The sequence below is a fragment of the Tachypleus tridentatus genome, chromosome 8, assembly GCF_004210375.1.
Source record: "Tachypleus tridentatus isolate NWPU-2018 chromosome 8, ASM421037v1, whole genome shotgun sequence".
NCBI lineage: Eukaryota > Metazoa > Arthropoda > Merostomata > Xiphosura > Limulidae > Tachypleus > Tachypleus tridentatus.
In genome coordinates this window covers 11,283,647-11,301,999 of record NC_134832.1, presented here as the reverse complement: position 1 = coordinate 11,301,999, position 18,353 = coordinate 11,283,647, and the positions used below count along the sequence as shown (strand labels likewise).

Here is an 18,353-nt window from a genome sequence, read left to right as displayed (position 1 = left end):
GTAGTTTTGTTTGTTTTTCTTTATTTCACTACAAAACGTGTAAATTTTGCATTATCGCTCACCCCAAGGGTAAAAAAAATATATAATCAAATCGGTATAAGGCGCAATCAGATACAACGCGGTCGAATTTTTTGGACCCCAACTAGCGCCTTATATCGATGTTTGACTGTACTTTTGTTTTCCGAAAACCTCAAAGGTAGAAGAGCAAAGAGGTTAAATTGAGGAACACTTCAAGAGTTATTTTATTCAAAAACAGGGTCAGTTCTGAAATATGAAATAAAACACATTCATAAATAATGTTAGTAATAATAATAATAATAAAAAAAATTGCACAAAATTTAAGTCTTCAGAAGATGTACTGAATTTGTTATTACTTAGTGAGAAACCTATTGGAATGAATGATTTAAAAATGCAGTAACAATAACTTTTACAGTAGACATTTCTAATTTCAATTATTACAATGTCTTAAAAGTTGCATTTAAACATGCGATTTAATTTCGGACAACATTATAGACTTTTATAGTCTGTAAAATTTTGTAGATGGTATTAAATTAGCTATGTAGCAAAATAAGGTGATTAAAAGGGGTTTTTGGATATTTATTTTGTGTTGACTTTGACTTTTAGTAGCAGCACTTCAGGTTCTATTTTTTTTCCATGTATCTAGTTTTCTTCAGATCTCCTCATTATTTTCAGTAATGATATATTTTGTTTCTTTGAGATGTTGAAAAACATGCAAGCATTCTTGAACATGTTTTTTGAATCGGACTCATTTCCATTTGGTTTCTTCAATATATAAGTATTTACATGAGTTGAATTTTATTTTGTGGGTGACTGTTGTTTATCTTTGTAAGCCTTAAAGTACAGTAATCTCCATTCCCTTGTATTGATTGAAATTTGTCATTGATGTTCTCTGCAGCTTCATCTCTGATAAAGAGAAAAAAGATTTTTAAGCTAGAGAAAAGGAACAAACTTGGATAGTATCTTAACTGGGAATCTGAAGTTTTCCATACAACAAAAACTAGAAACCTTGAAGTGTGCTATGCAAGTTGAATTTCATATATACACTACAAACAATTTAAAGATAAACTGGAAAGAATTTCTGAAATTTTAATGCAAGAAAACTATCTGCCTGAAGTTGTTAAAAATAAATATACCCCAAAAAGGTTTAACAAAAATACAAATGCTAAATTTGAAAACAACTTCAACTTTACCACTAGTATAATTCTTTATGTTTAACACATCAAAAAAAGCCTAATTTTGATTATGAAAATGGCTTGTGAAGAAGCATAACATCAATATAAATATCATAAACAAAGAAAATCAAGAAACTTATTACTAACAGTTATCCATTGAAAATAAAATCAGTCATCTACAAAATCAAATGCAAGTGCAACTGATGTAAACACTTGTTTTGGAAAAGCCAGGAGTGAAATGAATATCATATTAAAGAAACATCGTAGAGGACCCTTACATAAGTTTGAACATCTCAAACAATCAAAGCGTATGTATTATCACTTAATGTCAGAATCATTAAAGAAGAAATGTAAATCAACAGAAGAAAGTATCCAGGAATTCCCTTTATTTCTATTAATAATTTAACACCACTTATAAACTTGTTCTCACATCACAAGTCTATAATATCTCATATTCAACAGGTTTTTTTATATAGCTTTCACCTGATGATGATCAGATGTTTCGTGTCAAAATGTTGAAATTGTCAAAATCAAAACGTGTACTTTAAAAGTTGCAGATATTATATTTTTGAATTAAGCAAATGTTATCTTAATTTGGTTTTCAACTAATGTGGTATGTATAATATAATTTGTTAAAACAGGTGTAGTATGTGTGGCTGCTTTAACATTTATAGTTAAAAGAATCTAAATAAATCATTAATTAATAGTTTATTCAGTTAACAAAACATTCAGTGAAATCTTAGCTTCACCCATTTAACAGGCATCATTGAGTATGTGTAAAGACAAGTCTGGCAGAAATTAACAATTCAAGTAAATGGGTCTGAACGTTTGATAAAATATATAAACAGTATAAAACTAAAAAGCCACTGAAGTTCTTTATTACAGTTATTGGAATTGCACAGTTTTGGTTGATGATAGCTAAGTTTGAAGTTGTGTTGAGAAAATAATAAAACAAACTATCAACACAAATATTTTAATAAATAATGACATTGTAATACTGTTTCTAGAAAAAAAAGTTAATTAAAACTTGTTAACATATCTCTTTGCCATCTTAAGTTGGGCTGATTAACCTAAATTTGTAAAAATTAAGGAAGTTTCACTCATGGTTATAAATTTGAGCCTATAATAATCTGCTTGAAATTGCAGGGCCATTGTGTGATTACTAGAAAATTTGTTCAAAAATTTACCAAACAGATAGTAAAGCATAAAATTCAATTATTTTTGGGTAGATGCTCTTCATCAGTTAAAACTCACTAATCAAGAACTGATTGTATGAAAGTTTTAGTAACAGTAAATATTTAATGATTTAAAGTAAAAAATAAAAACAGAAGAATTTTGTAAATTTTTATAATTAAATTCAGACTTGCATTGTGCACATATTAAAAAATATGTAAGAAAAACCAAACTAGACATGGACTACTAGCTATAGGAATCACAAAAACCTATCTTGAAAGGTTGGTAATCTTTGTCATGAGCTAATATTTTATTTTTACATTATATGTGTAAAACAGTATCTTAACAATTTTTAATTTGTAATAATAATTTATATTGAAATATACTGCTCATCCCTAATATAGGGTACATTCTACAAACCTCTTCCAATGTTAATCTTTGGGGGTACAGCTTTAGCATCAGGGCTCTTGACGTTGTTTCTTCCAGAAACTCGTGACCAGGATCTGCCTGAAACAATAGAAGATGCTGAACATTTTGGAAGGTACAGCTTCTTCTCTCTTTGTAGCTTTAAAAGTGTAGAAACTTCAAGAAAATATTTTTAGTAAGTAAACAAGCATTAGGTAAAGTACTTTTAATATATATGAACGAAAAGTATACGCAGTATCAGTACAAGAACCTTGAATCCTGGGTGTAAAAGATCTAATACTTAGGTTCATAAATGCATAATGGTAGTATTTAACTAATATAAAACTTCAATACACTTTCATAATTGTATGTTTTACAAGGGTAGACTTAAATTTTTATTGAAAGTTCTTAATTGAGGAAAGTAATTTGTGTCAAAAATATATAACAACATTTGATTTCTCACAAATAGAACTTCAGATTGAAAATTCTGAATCTTTTAATTTTTTTTATTATGACATCATTTTTATTATTTGAGAAAAACTTTTTTCTTTTTAATCTGTACAAATTTTTAATGCTCCTTGTTTACAACTCATCATTTGTGTACCAGTTCTTATTTTATGCTGCAATACTACTTTCTGTTGTGTTCTATATCAACTTGAATATGATACTATGACTCTGTTTCATGGTAGGAAATGTCAATCCTAATATATCTCTGCTGCAAATTCCTTCTACACCCTTCTGCATATTTCTGCAAACAAGTGATATTTATTAAAATAATGGTCCTGTATTATCCTATTTGTTGGAAACTCATCTGTTATACTACTATTACTTGACATTGATCTTAATAACTTACTTTAAATAGCAACATCTTTTGGTACTCTGTATATTTACTTTGTCTCTTTTATTGTGCTGGAAAAGGTTTGTTCTTGTGTGTCTCATACCTTTCTACAAGAGTTGTCTCTCGTAGTAGAATCTGCTTCTTACTCTTGAATGTTTTGAATGTTTGACTACTTACTTTTTTTGTTTATTTAGTGGAAGACTTGCATTTCACTTAGCCAATAATTGATTTGTGTTGCTTGTTAGACTTATCACACTTTTCAATTTTTTTATTTGTATCTCGTATAATCTTTTCCTCCATCTTGACTTTGCAGTAGAGCTCTCTCTCTCTCCCTCCAATTAAATTATTATAACTTCTTAGAAATGACCATTCCAACATGCATCACCATCTGTGTTCTGATTGGTAAGTGCTTTACTTACACAGAGTTTTTTTTTTTGGGGGGGATTTGCAAACATCTACTTATTTCATATCTGGAGTTTTCACCTAAATTGTTAGTTATTTTCCTTTCATGGTAGTTGAGTGTGTTTAATTATTTTTTGTTTATCAACATGTTTCCTAATTTTATTACCATGTTGTAGGAAGCAATAGGCCTATGAGTATGATGAGAATGGATCATAATTGTATGATATGCATATGTAGCTATTTTGCATAAACATTTGATACATAGTTATGAAAAAAAAAAATACTGAGGCTATAATAGAGAAAAATATTCTTGTGAAGTTTTATCATTTCTATAATGTTTTCTTTCAAATTTTTAAATGTTTTTGCTGGGTACTCCAAAACCTAGTTACTCACATGACACTACTATATTCACTATCCCATTCTTAAAAAAGAAGAAGGAAAGGGTACATAAAGTTTAAGTTAAGGTAATGTAAACAGAGCTGCAGACAAACTATTATTTGAAAGAGGAAGCAGTAAGCAAAAATCGGAAACAAAGAAAAAGTCACAACAGATACTGAAAATTAAGGTGGAAGAAATCATAGTGATAGTAGGGTACAGCATGGACAGGTGGTCAGGGCACTCAACTAAATCTGAAAGTTGTTGGTTTGAATTCCTATCACACCAAACATGCTTCACCATTTCAACCATGGAGGCATTATAATATAACGGTCAATCCGCTATTCATTGGTAAAAAAGTAGCCCAAGTATTGGTGGTAGGTGGAATGATTAGCTGTCTTCCCTCTAGTCTTACACTGGTAAATTAGGGATGGCTAGCACAGAGAGCTCTTCTATGGCTTTACATGAAATTCAAAAGCAAACAAACAGTGATACTCAGATTAACTTCCAGTGGCAGGCCAGTGACATTGATTAGCAAGTTATTGATCTTTAACAGTGTACAGAAATCATTGAGTACCTTAAATCAATTTATTCAACCATTGATTATACTTTCAAAACTTGATTATACCATACTAACTTTTACCTCTTTAACTGACAATAATAAATATAGGAGATAAAGAATCAATTACTTAAGCAACAAATTTTTAATAGTTCACTTAAATTTTTTATTTCTTAAGTGATTATTGTCTATATGCAGTCAGTTTACGGTTACTGTCATTCCGTAGCAGGATGTGATCTACGTTCTAGGACAGGAATGAGGTCTCTTTTTCATAGGAAACTTCCAAGCTTGATTTCTGTGTGATTTGTAATAGTAAATACTGTATGTTATTGTGTCAACATAAATATCATCCAAAATGTGTACAATTTTGTATAATTAATTTAGCTTGTTTCAGCTGCAGCTAGTTGCTGCTCATCATAATTTAAGGTATTAGGATGTAGCAATCATTGCCATAGATTTGTTGTTTCACTTCACTACCCCCCAGTGACAAAGCACTGTCTGCAGACTTGCATTGCTACAAACCAGGTTTCAATACCCATGGTGGGCAGAGCACAAATAGCCCATTGTGTAGCTTTGTGCTTAATCCTAAACAAACTCCACTATTACTTAAGTGAAAAATTCATCCACAAATCTTAACTTCTGTTTTCAAAATATTTCAGTTAAGCTCTGGCCACCAATTTTGCTAACTTTTTTGATGAGAGAGATGGAGGCTGGCATGGCCAGATGGTTAGGAAGTTTGACTTGCAATTTGAGGGTCAAGAGTTCATATCACCATTACACCAAGCATGCTTACTCTTTCGGCCATGGAGGTATTATACTGTGACAGTCAAACCCACTATTTGTTGGTAAAAGAGTAGGCCAAGAGTTGGAAGTAGGGGGTGATGACTAGCTGTCTTACACTGGTAAAATTAGGAATAGTTAGTACAGATAACCCCCATGTAGCTTTGCATGAAATTCAAAACAAACAAGCACAAGTGCATTTATGTAACTTCTTTCTATGTGCTGTAATATGTGGCTATGTAATCATGTAAGAGTATTGCCAGATAGTGTACAGTATTGTGTAATGTCAGTCACTCAGAATGAACTGTCAACAATTACTTTTTTCTCACCAAATACCAATATTAGTAAGTTAATATCTAATCAAAGAAAGAGTTAGAAGTTTTATACTTTTATGTTAATTTCACAACCACTAAATTGGTGCTTATTATATGTCTTATTGGTGAAAAGTTAAATGGATAGATATTTCAGTTTGTTTAAGCATCTCATTCAGAATAGTGAGAATACATATGATAGCCTATATTTTGCAGGCTTATGCTATAGTATACATGATGGCTGCAAAACAATTTCAGGGCTAACATTGTTTTCATCTTTCGTTAATAGTTACATCTATTGTTTTCCTTTTCCATCTAAGCATCCATTAATTTGTATTACACGTCTGTGAATTGAAACTTCATAAGTTGTTTTCATAATGGATTTTTCATAATTCTGCTGCACAGACTTAGAAAAATAAATGGATATTATTTTCTATCACATAAGGATGTTATCATATCAGAAATTAAGAAACAATAAATGTTTTCATAATTAAATAAACTGAAGAAAATGAAACAACTTTGTAAAATTGTCCTATTATTTTGTGTGAAATATATATTTTTGTCTCAAACCTACATGATTTGATCTTATGTATTGCACCTGAAGTTCATTTCAATCAACAGCAGTAATCAGCTATCGTGCTGCTGTTCCATTTTCTCACATACTTTCTATCCATTTACCTGATGCTTTGACTCTTCCCCTTGTTCTATACTGATAACACTGAGATTTTAAGGGAAATATTCAATATATAAATGTAAGAAATGAATTTTTAAGCTCATATTACAACCCAACCCTCTAGAATTTATTGAGCATGTATTTGACAATATTTTCCTAATTTGGGCCCTTGTTTCCTAAACATTTGTCAGTCACATCTTTTAAGTTAATCCCTGCTTCTTTTCAACTTTCCTCATTGTTCTTGTGAACTGTTCATCTGAAATACAATTACTTTCTTAAACTGAAGCCCAATAAAAAGTTCCATCTTTAACCCTTTCCAGATAAGTTACGGGTGAAAGGCCATGTTATCATGTTTGTTAATTTGCATTCATAATTTCAATGAACTGTTATTTTATGAATTTGTCAGTAAGTTTGGAATCAAGCTTTTATTGTAATTTTTATATTATACATTATTTAAATTTGTAATTAAAAAATAAGTATTAAAAAGCACCTAAACATCGATTCGTGTGTGCGTGTGTCACATGGTATGTTGAATACAGCACTTGTTCAAATTAGATGTTTCTAATGTCAAAATACAAAGTCTGTAGTTTTGTATGAAATAGGAATAGGAACTCAAATTACTAATATTGAAAAACTAAAATTTAAAATTAAAACCTTTTCTGTTCACTGAGCTTATCTTTATATTTAGTGAATTAAACACAGTGGCTCTACTTACCTCTTTCTATTAAATGCACTTCTGTCAAAGAAGTTAATAACCAGTCGAAAGCCCAGGATGTCCCCTAAGTGATTTTCTCATCTATTTTCAAATGTAACAGCTTCCTTTCATTTTTAGAGATGAACTTTTTGCTGACAAGTTGAGTTCTTACTCTGCTTGAAATTTCATATTATAATGGAATTTTGTGGTATTGGTGAAGTAATTTATACATTTTTGGTTATTAAAATGTATGTATAAAACTTGTAAAACAATTTTTTTTTAATCCTCCACGTATGAAATTTCTCTGCTTAACAAGCTACTACGAGCAGCAACTGAGCACAAAGGTCAAAATTAGAGGAGAAAATTGTGTGCTTTATTTTTTTATTTATTGTTCTATGTTTTTAGAAAAATGGGTTTAAGAACTTCTTTGTAAATATTAATAATCTATATACATATCCAATGTGTAATAATTGAAATGTGATTTTTACAAAATACTACTTCACTAAAACATGAATAAAAATGTCACTTTGTAAAGACTTAACATCAGGTTTATATTTTTGGATATAGTAACATGAATGCATGTGCACTGTTTTGTTGTAACTTCTGTATTGTTAGTTAGGCACAGCTGAGAGGTTTATATAATAAAAGTAATAAATCTGTATAAATCTAATGAGATTTAAGCTATTTAGTATAAACATATGTTTTGTGTAGTCATTCTAGAATGATAGAGGCATAATTTATATTTATTTGCTAATTTTATATGGTGTTTACGAGATCAGTCAAATTGACTGAACCCATAAACATTATATTTTATATCAGTTTCATTAATAAAGGTTTTTAAAATAACATTTGATAAAACTATTTGTATGTTGTAAATATTTTGCATGTAAAGTTTGAAAAGTTTCTTGTACACTAAAGTATTTTTAATCTTAGAATGAAAATTACTTTACACGTTGGATAGGCAACATGTAAGAATAAAAAAGGTGTGAAAAAAACAGTTTAACAAACCTTCAGACTTAAAGAAATCTCTTTTGTGCATGAAAACATTTTACTGTTTACTGATAATATGCCAAATTCTGTGAATATATGCTCACTAATTTAAATTAATAAGTTAATTAATTAATTAATAATTAATAAGAAAAGAACAAACTCTTAATTTTGCTGACTACACAGGCTGGCAAAATGACTCTATTCAGTTTTCCGAGTCTTTTCCATATCCACCTGATAAATCTGTGATAAGCAAAAAAAATGGTTATAAATTTGGTCTCAAAGACTGAGCTTGTGCTGAAAGTGTCAAGTTTTGCTTCTGAAAGATAAATATATAGATACTTGAAACAATTGCCATCCTTGTCTAAGGCCTTTAGAAACTAGTTCATTGAGCTCAGTCTTATGTGAAGTGGAGGTAACAAGACTTTCTTTATGTAAACCAAACTTTCACATTGTGTTTTTGTTCTTGGTATCAGGCTGACCAATGAATAATTGCCACTCACTTGGTTCATAGACTGTAGCTTCTAGCATTAGTATTAATTTAGCAATAAATGTGATTATTTACATTTTAGACATAATAAATGAAAACGATTCACTTATATAAAAGTGCATATGTTGTTTTGTGAAAAAAAAAGAATGCATATTTTCAGATTTAGCATGCAAGATTAACTGTAGAACATGTAAATATTTTAAGATAAAATCACCACAGGCCTGTGTTATTAGTAGTTTTAGATGTGCTTTTGCTAGAAAAATAAAAACAATGCATCACACAATGTAAATGTACTGTGTGGCTTAGTGGTTTATATTGTCTTTTGCATTTTAGAAACTGTTGTATTGATAGTTGTCAGAAATTTTCGGGAGCCCACATACCTGCCCGAATTACCCATCCAGATGGGTTTTTGGTACCCAATCTTATACTAACATTTTTATACAATTCTTTTCTCAGTTCAAGCTTGTTTAATCCATAAAAGTATTTAAACAACATGTAAATTTGTTATAACAAGCTGAGATACCCATCCTTTGTACAGGTTATGAACTTGACAAAATGTAGGGATGGATGTTACAATAAATAACATAATTCTAACTACTATACAATTTATTTATCACAATATTCATAATTACCTCTCAAAGTTTTATATAAGCTGTAAGAACTCTGTATGCATTCTTAAAACATGGTATCACTTTTGTATGAAGAGGTTGTTGTCAAAGTAGTGATGGTACAGATGCTTTTTGTTACCAGCTTTCAACACTAAACTCTCACTAGTTTTTAACAATGCTTCACTTTATTAATTAATTGGTAGTCACTGGGCTTAAAAGTGTCTTTACATGATGGTGTAAGGTCATGTGTTAGAAAGAGGAAATGGCTATAATTTAATAAAATAACTCTTCTTGACAGTGTTGTCATGGCTGTTATAGTATCAATTTCATCTAAGTTTATAAATTATTGTAATAGTGAAGGCCATTTGTTTTTTCATTGTTCAATAGTGTCAATGCACTATTTGAGATGCATAAGATGTGCATGTGTTTTCTTGTAGTAAAGATGTCTGTTGTATTCACAGGTGGAAGTTGATCCCCTGATTTTAGCATTGTAAATTTAAAGATTTACCATGTTTCCACTGGGGAATGAAAAATTTAGATTTCCTTTAGCCTCTTCCTACATATGAATGTAGTTAACTTGCATCAAAGACAATGAATGCTCAATAATAGGGATTGAGGGGGTTGTGAACTACTCTTTTCTGTTTCAGAGTGTCATCCCACAAAGTTTGGTTGAGATGAGCCCAGAGATCTTGTAGATGCATAACAGACTAACAAACACTTAATTTTGTTTTATATACCTTTGTTCTGATAACTTTTGTTTATGAAGATGAGTGGTAAATTTTTCTAACACTGATTTCTTTAGCATAACTTAAAATATATTCTTGGTTTGACTTTCTAAGAAATTAGCATATAATAGAACATTGAATATAAGGTAAATTTTCAACAAATTTAATAATTGCTTTAGAAACTGTACTTTGGTTAGGTATAATTCCTGTGTGGTTGCCATATTTTTAAACACTTTAGGTTTTCAGCAAAAAATGAAACAAAATATGCGGGTCCTCGAACTCAAGTTCCTCTCGGTCGTTCGGCTGTTTCTGTGACGTTTTACAACTATGACGTAATAGTTGCCAAACACACTTCGTTGTGTGCCAACCATTTTCTTCCTTTCAGTGCTGGTGTTTTATGTAAATCTATTGGTTCTTTTTTCAGATTACATACTTTGTGAGACTATGTTTTGTCTTGATATTGCTACTTTATGTTTGTTTCATGATAACATGGTTTACTGCATTGCTTATGGTTGTAAAAACGGTTTGGCATTGGGCAAAAGCTTCTTTTTGTTTCTGTGCAAGGAGAAGGAACCAGCAAGGTGGCGACATTGGGTGTGGATGGTCAATAGGAAAAACTGGACTCCTTCACACCATGCAAAGCTTGGTCAAGATCACTTTGAATGCTCATGTTTTGTGTCGAATCCCACTGTTTTGGATTCCATGGGTTTCAAGCCAGTCAGGTTGATACTGAAAAAAACCATCGGTAGTAGACAGGATCGTCCCCACCGTCTTTCCTCGTGTAGAGCTGAGGACTGACCTTAGCCTGCGGCATACTGGTTCCACCCCTCTGAAGCCATCCCTTGCCATCACAAAAAGAACAAACTCCTAATTTTGCTGACTACACAGGCTGGCAAAATGACTCTATTCACTTTTTCGAGTCCTTTCCATATCCATCTGACAAATCTGTGATAAGCTAAGTATCTATATAGCCTGAAAATGCAAAATTACAAACTTATAACCTTAGTAGAAAGTCTCTCTTCTCTCCTAGCTATTTTGAAATTCTATAGATATTGTTTTGAATCCACACATGACCACAAAATATTATTATTAAAATCAAAATTATACTGATGATTGGTGGAAAAACTTTAAACAAGAAATATGTGCAACTGAAACAAACATCTCATTGGGCTTTGGAAATATTGATACACTTCAGATGACTAAGTAGGATCATAGTTTTGGATAAACAGTATCTTTAATTGTAGGTTAAACTCGAATATACTATTTTAGGTTTAACTGCATCTTGAAAAATACACACTCGTGACTTGGCTCCTCATCACCAAAGGGACCATTCAATTCAACAAATTCATAGTATGATGCTTCTAAGACATTGATATTTAGGCAATTTCCATCAAAGCCTTGAGTTTGGGTAATGCACTCTTCATCTTTTAATTGGTTTGACACCTTGTGGTATGAGCGACAACAAACGCACTTTCTCCTGGTTGGCATCTGCTTGCATAAACCACACCTACACCTTGCACAAACATATGAAATATGTCATATAAATTATACATTTATGGTAAATATTAAGTTAACTATTCAGACTGCTACATCTAGTTTGATTTTATAGACAGAATTATGACGTATAATTGAAATTCATTTTGTTACGAGTCATAAATACCCAGTACAATGATTGTGGAAGGGCTAAGTATTAGTTACCATAGTTGGCAAAGTATAAACAAATAAAACCTAGTCTGTGATACCAATAATTTATAAACACCAGACAGGTTTGGAGATGCTTAAAATTGCACGTGAAATAATACAGACCATATTTGTTGTCATGACTTAGGCTTACCATTCTTCCACTGGAGATATGATCGACTCGCAACCGGCCTGGGCGCTATCAGTATCACTCACAGTTCCACTACTCTCACTCGTGGAACTGCTGTCATCACTAGAACTTGTCAGATCCATGTCAAAAGTAACTGTTCTCGGTTCATTCAGAGTAGGTTCGAATTGATATGACACTACTCAACACTGTTCAGAACACAAAGTTAAAACAGACTCCGCCTCTGTTTCTCCATATGCACTGGCCATGTTTATTTACATTCAACATGCTGGCATTGGCAGTTTGTTTGACAACTATTATGTCGCAGTACTTTTCCTAGTGGTAAACGTAAAAACTAAAACGTTCGGATTGCCGCTCGGAAAACGTCTCTTTCTGCGCCAAGTTCTATGTTTCATTTATTAGCACATATTTTTTATAAAAAATGTGAACCTGCAAATTAATCAGTGTAATTAGTTCTTTTCACTGGAAAATTTTCTTTTTTCTGTAAAATTCACCTTTAAAGATTTATAACACATTTTTATTGAGGTTGTTAGCATTTTATTGTTTCCACCAAACAAAATAAAATTAGCAAATCAGATAAGCTTTATGAGTATGTTAAGCAACTGAAAAATATTCTTGTGACTTAAATCTTTATTTAAGATTATTTTTGTGTTTATCCTATTCAAACAATCCACATTAATTTGCTAAGTAATTATTTCTAATTGCAATTGTGATAGGTTAGTAAAAACATTGTTACTCATATTGGTCATTTTAAAGTTTTTTTCTTTTATTAATAGTTTTAGATTTATAGAAAATAAGTGTGTATTACTATAAAATTTAAATGGTGACTGCATGGTTGTATTCATACGACACTATTGATTCATTTACTAAGTAAGAAATGTCTAAATCATTAAAAAAAGTTGTAGGAAAACGATTTTTCCTACGATTTTTGTTTTATACAAAAATTATTTTCCAAAACAATTAATACAAGTATAAAATAATGTACTGGTTGAAGATTAGGAAACTAGCACACACCAGTTTTATTTTATGTGGGAATAGGGGAATTACCAGTAGATTAATCAGTTAAAATGTATTTCTTAAGATGGGTGGTATGGGCATTAAAACTTTACTTAAAATAAAGTACAGAACAATGTTTCAACCTTCTTAGGTCATCGAGTTAACAAAAAGTTTTTAATTGACTGTTGTCAGGCACAGGTCTTAGAAACAAGAGTGTAACTGAGTATAGAATTGCAGGGAGCATCACAGTTAGATGTTAGATTATGAATTAGTATAGGTATGAAGGTGTTCCTTTATTTGTTCAGTTTTGGTTTGCACCTCGGTGTGGGTTCCTGTACGTGGTGAGGGGACTTCTCAGGGAAGGTTCTGTTCTTTCAGGTTACCTTCTCTGGGATCTAAACATCCACCCACGTGTTTGCCGTACGTGGCCGCCCATGAAGGAGAGGAGAGGATCCTGGTGATTGAGGGGTCCAACCCTAACCACTTTGGCCTCGAATTGCTGTAGACGGGCGGCCTTTGGGTGGCTCCCCTTGGGTCAGTCAGCTGGTCCACTTGGGCAAGAGTCAACCAAGTACCAGTGTTGGAAGTTCTTGGTGGGTGTTGTGGACATTGTGTCTGATGCTGGTGTTTGGGTATAGTGTTCACAAAACCCTGGCATTGCTATAATGACCTTGCATGACATTGTAGTGTATCCTCTCATAGGGCTCCATAATGGGTGTGGCCAGTGGCACTGAAATTTTCTTTTTTCTTATGGATCCTCCTAATAAAAATTTAAATAAAATAGTGAAAAAACAGTCAATAGGTAAGCAACCACCTCTTGAAGTCTCTGATCAGCAATCTTCAACACCTGTACCACCAGTTGTACCTCATTTTCTCATACTACATTCTCTTTTAGAGAAACCTTTAGGGTAAATGTGTCCCCCTTTTTTATTCAGAAGGGACTAAAGGGACTTGCTAGCTCTCCAAAATCAGTAAAGAAGCTTTGATCTGGAGACATATTGGTTGAAACATTCACATCCCAACACAGTGAACTCCTCTTGAATTCAAAGGCAATTGGGGATGTACCTAATTAGGTTACACCCTCATGCTACCTTTAACTCATCATGAGGAGTTATTGTTGAGAGGGATTTGAAGAACATCCCCGAGTCAGAGGTTCTCGCTGGTCTCTCCACTCAAGGAGTTTCTGCAGTGAGGCACATCTCCACTCACAAAGATGGAGTTACACTGCCAACAAATATTCTCGTTTTGACATTTACATCACCACATGCACCTGCCACCATCAAGGCAGGTTATCTGAATTGCAGGACACAGCCGTACATTCCAAACCCTCTCCAATGTTTCCAGTGTCAGAGGTTCAGCCACTCAAAGATGTCATGTCGTGGTTTCCTGACATGTGCTCGTTGTGGTGGCAAGGACCACGATGCCTATGAATGTGACACAGACCCACGTTGTGTTAACTGCAATGGTTCTCACCCTTCCTACTTTCGTTCTTGCCCAAAATGGTTGGAGGAAAAAGAGGTGCAGCGTTTGAAAACAATACATAACATTAGTTATCCTGAGGCTCGGAAATTGCTGCCCACCACTCCATCTCGGACATATGCTGCTGCAGTGGGAGTGCAGACAGATCTCTCTGTTCCTCCAAGAGAATCGTTTTCAAAAGAAATGGAAAGCCTTTTGATCTCCACGGTTAAAAAGCTTGATGAATCGACTTTCACACCCATCTCTGTTCCTCCCATACATTCCAACAAACGTCAAGATCCACATCCTTTGGTTTCCATTACAGGCATTTCTTTGGATACATTTTTTCCTCCCACCCCAAGATGCAAAAATATCTTTCGTTCACGTCCTCAGTCACTGGAACCCCCTTCCAACAACAACAGACCTGTCCAATCGACCCAGGGCAGGATCCATGGAGGTCAATAGACCTCCTCCGAATAAGGACAGTAAGGAAAAAAGACGTGGTTGTAAACAGATGGGTTTTCCAGCCACTCTGCCTACCTGTCATTAAAAATGGCCACCTTGATACAATGGAACTATCAAGGTTTATGTTCTAATCTGGATGACATCAAAACACTGATTGCTTCCTACCATCCTGTATGTCTTTCCTTACAAGAAACATTTCTAAAACCTACCGATGCAGTCACCTATCAGCAGTTTTCTCTGTTGAGAAATGAGAGGCTGTGTGATGGACGAGTACATGGAGGGGTGGCACTGTTGGTTGATCAGCATATGCGACCCTGTCTTTGTCACTCAACACACCCTTGGAGGCTGTAGCCATCTGTGTTTCCTTGAGTCATACCGTCACTGTTTGTTCTCTCTACCTGTCTCCTGCAGAGACATATGATCAATCGGACCTTGATGCTCTCATTGAACAGTTGTAGTCTCCCTTTCTAATCTTGGGGGACTTTAATGGACATCATCTACCATGGAGAAGTGCTGATATTGATAGGAAGGGTCACTCTGTAGAGCATGTGCTCTCTGATCACAATCTTTCTCTTTTCAATAGTGGTTCTTCCACTTATTTTCACACACCTAGTCTGTCCTTTTCCACAATTGATCTCTCGGTTTGCTCCCTTTCATTATTCTCCCATTTTTCATGGAGGGTTGACAATAATCCATTAGGCAGTGATTATTTTCCTATACTTTTGTGAGAGACTGGCCGTGGTCTGTGCCACCCTATCCGCATGCCCTGATGGAAGCTGGATCAGGCAAACTGATCCATTTTCCCTGCTCTCGCAGAACTTGATCCTGCCATCCTGAGTCAGCCATCACTAGACGACTGTGTGGCAGTGGTAACTGACTGTATTATACAAGCAGCTGCTCAGTGTATTCCTAAAACCTTGACAAGTTTTCCACAATATCTTTGTCCTTGGTGGAATCCTGCTTGCCACGAAGCATGGAAGGCTCAAAAACGGGCCTGGGATACTTTCCAAACATATCCCACACATTCCAACCGCATAGCTTTCCAACAGGCCCATGCACATGCTAGGTGGGTAAGATGTCAAAGCCAGAAGGAATTTTGGATTAAGTTTACAACAAGCATATCTTCTACCACCAGTTCCAAGGTCGTATGAGACAGGGTTCGAAGGGTCAATAGGCACTACAATTCTGTCCCCCTCTCTGATGGCCAAGAGATAGCTGATGTCCAGAGTATTGCCGATACTCTAGGTGAAAGGTTTTGTTGGGTATCTAGCACTTATGCTTGTTCCTCCACCTTCTTGGCCATCGAGACTCGGGCAGAGCGTTCACCTCTTTCCTTTCAAACTGACTGTCTCTTTGACTATAATTGTCCCTTTACACTGGTGGTACTGAAAATGGCCTTTCATCGGTCTGGCAGTACATCTGTTGGACCAGATGATGTACACTATAACATGCTGTGCCATCTATCTCCTCCTTTTGATATTCTTCTAATTCTTTTTAACCAGATCTGGCAAGAGAATGTTTTATCCTAATGCCTGGGAAAGATCCCAAGATTCCTCCAAACTACCATCCAATTGCTTTAATGAGCTGTCTCTGTAAGACCTTAGAGAGGATGGTTAATGCTCATCTTTTTTGCTTCCTTGAATCAAACAACCTCCTCTTGCCCACCCAGTGTGGGTTTTAATGACAGCACTCCACTATGGAACACCTAATTCTACTTGAAACATCATTCAGAGAAGCCTTTCTCAAACAACAACATCTTGTATCAATATTCTTTGACATTGAGAAGGCTTACGACACAACATGGAGGTATGGCATTTTGCAAGACCTCCATATATATGGGTTGCGTGGCCATTTACCCATGATTATTACAAAATTTTTAATGGACAGGAGATTCCAAACTTGTGTTGGTTCAACACTTTCCCATTCTTTTCTACAGGAACTTGGGGTCCCTCAGGGCTGTGTTTTGAGTGTCACACTTTTCAATATAAAGATTAATGCCCTCACTGAACAACTCCCTCTCACTGTTGCAAACAGGCTCTATGTCGATGACTTTCACATGTCGTGTCAGTTGTCAAACATGAGACATATTGAGCGGGAACTACAAACTGTCCTTAATCATGTACTGTAGTGGACCTCGGCAAACGGCTTTAATTTCTCTCTTTTAGATTGTTTGCATGCACTTTTGCTTCCAACAAGGTATTCACCCTGATCCTGAACTCTGTATCGGTGAAGTTCTTGGGGCTTATCTATGACCTTTAGCTGACCTTTATACCTCACTTAAAGCAGCTATAGGTCAAATGCACGAGAGCACTGAACATCATGTCCTCACTACCACCAGTTTGGGAGCGTATCACTGTTCTATGTTAAAGATATATCGTGCTCTTATTTGATCGAAACTCGACTATGGATCAATGGTCTATGGCTCTGCCAGACCCTCGGCCTGGACACCATTCATCATCAAGGACTTCGACTCAGCACTGGGACTTTCTGCACCTCCCCAGTTCAGAGTTTATACATAGACTCTCATGAACCTTCTCTGCACCTTTGCAGTTTGCAACTGTCTTTACTGTATGCTTCGAACCTTCGTTCCTTACCAAAGCATCCCACCTTGGGATGTGTTTTCCTTCCTCAGTGGGCCATACTTTTTCAGAACAGACAATCTGCCATTGCTCTTTTTGGCCTTTGCATCCAGGCACAATTGGATGAATTGGGTCTATCCTTTGATAACATTGCAGAACCCACTGGTCAGCCCATTCCACCATGGCTTCTTACAGTCCCCAGATGTGACCCTTTTTTAAGTTATCTGAGAAAAGCAGGCACTCTCAATTGGAAGTACTTTCTTTTCTTTACTGAACATCTTTCAAACAATCTTTCCATTCCAATTTCTCTGTGGGCTCTGCCATGGTTTGTTGTGGTTCGGTGGTTGTGCGCAGAATTTCCTCTACAGCTTCTGTGTTCACTGCTAAACTTTACACTATATCTCTTGCCCTGGATCACATAGAAGCTAAGCAGTACTCAAACTGCACTATTTATAATGACTCTCTTAGTTCTGTACTGGCCCTGGAATTGCTTCACATTGGCTCACACCCTGTTCTCGCTGATATTCAAGACAGACTGGCCCATTTTTCATTAACATCTACTTCTATCCAGTTTTTCTGGATACCAGGCCACGTTGGTATTTGCAGGAATGAGCTTGCAGACACGGCAGCTAAATCTATCTGCTCTGGCACTATCACCACTGTGCCTATTCCATACATGGACTATGGTTCTGTATTCAAGCCTCAGCTCCGTGCCAGCTGGCAGTCAACTTGGAGTGAATAACGCAACAAGCTTTTCCAAATAAAACCCTATATTGGAATTTGGCCGTCTAGCTTTGTAAGGTTCGGAAGAAAG

At 34.6% G+C, this 18,353-nt stretch overlaps 1 protein-coding gene across 5 annotated transcripts in view; it reads left to right on the top strand.

The window, feature by feature from the left end:
- The window catches only part of LOC143258520 (organic cation transporter protein-like), an 84,398-nt gene that overhangs the window by 56,275 nt on the left and 9,770 nt on the right, over positions 1 to 18,353 (top strand). For all 5 annotated transcript variants that reach the window (XR_013032335.1, XR_013032333.1, XR_013032334.1 and 2 more), the window contains one exon: positions 2,771 to 2,907. Coding sequence is in view for 2 of the 5 variants with exons in the window: in XM_076517616.1 (XP_076373731.1) it covers positions 2,771 to 2,907 (137 nt within the window). In the remaining 3 variants the exon portion in view is untranslated. The remainder of the gene's footprint in view (positions 1 to 2,770; positions 2,908 to 18,353) is intronic.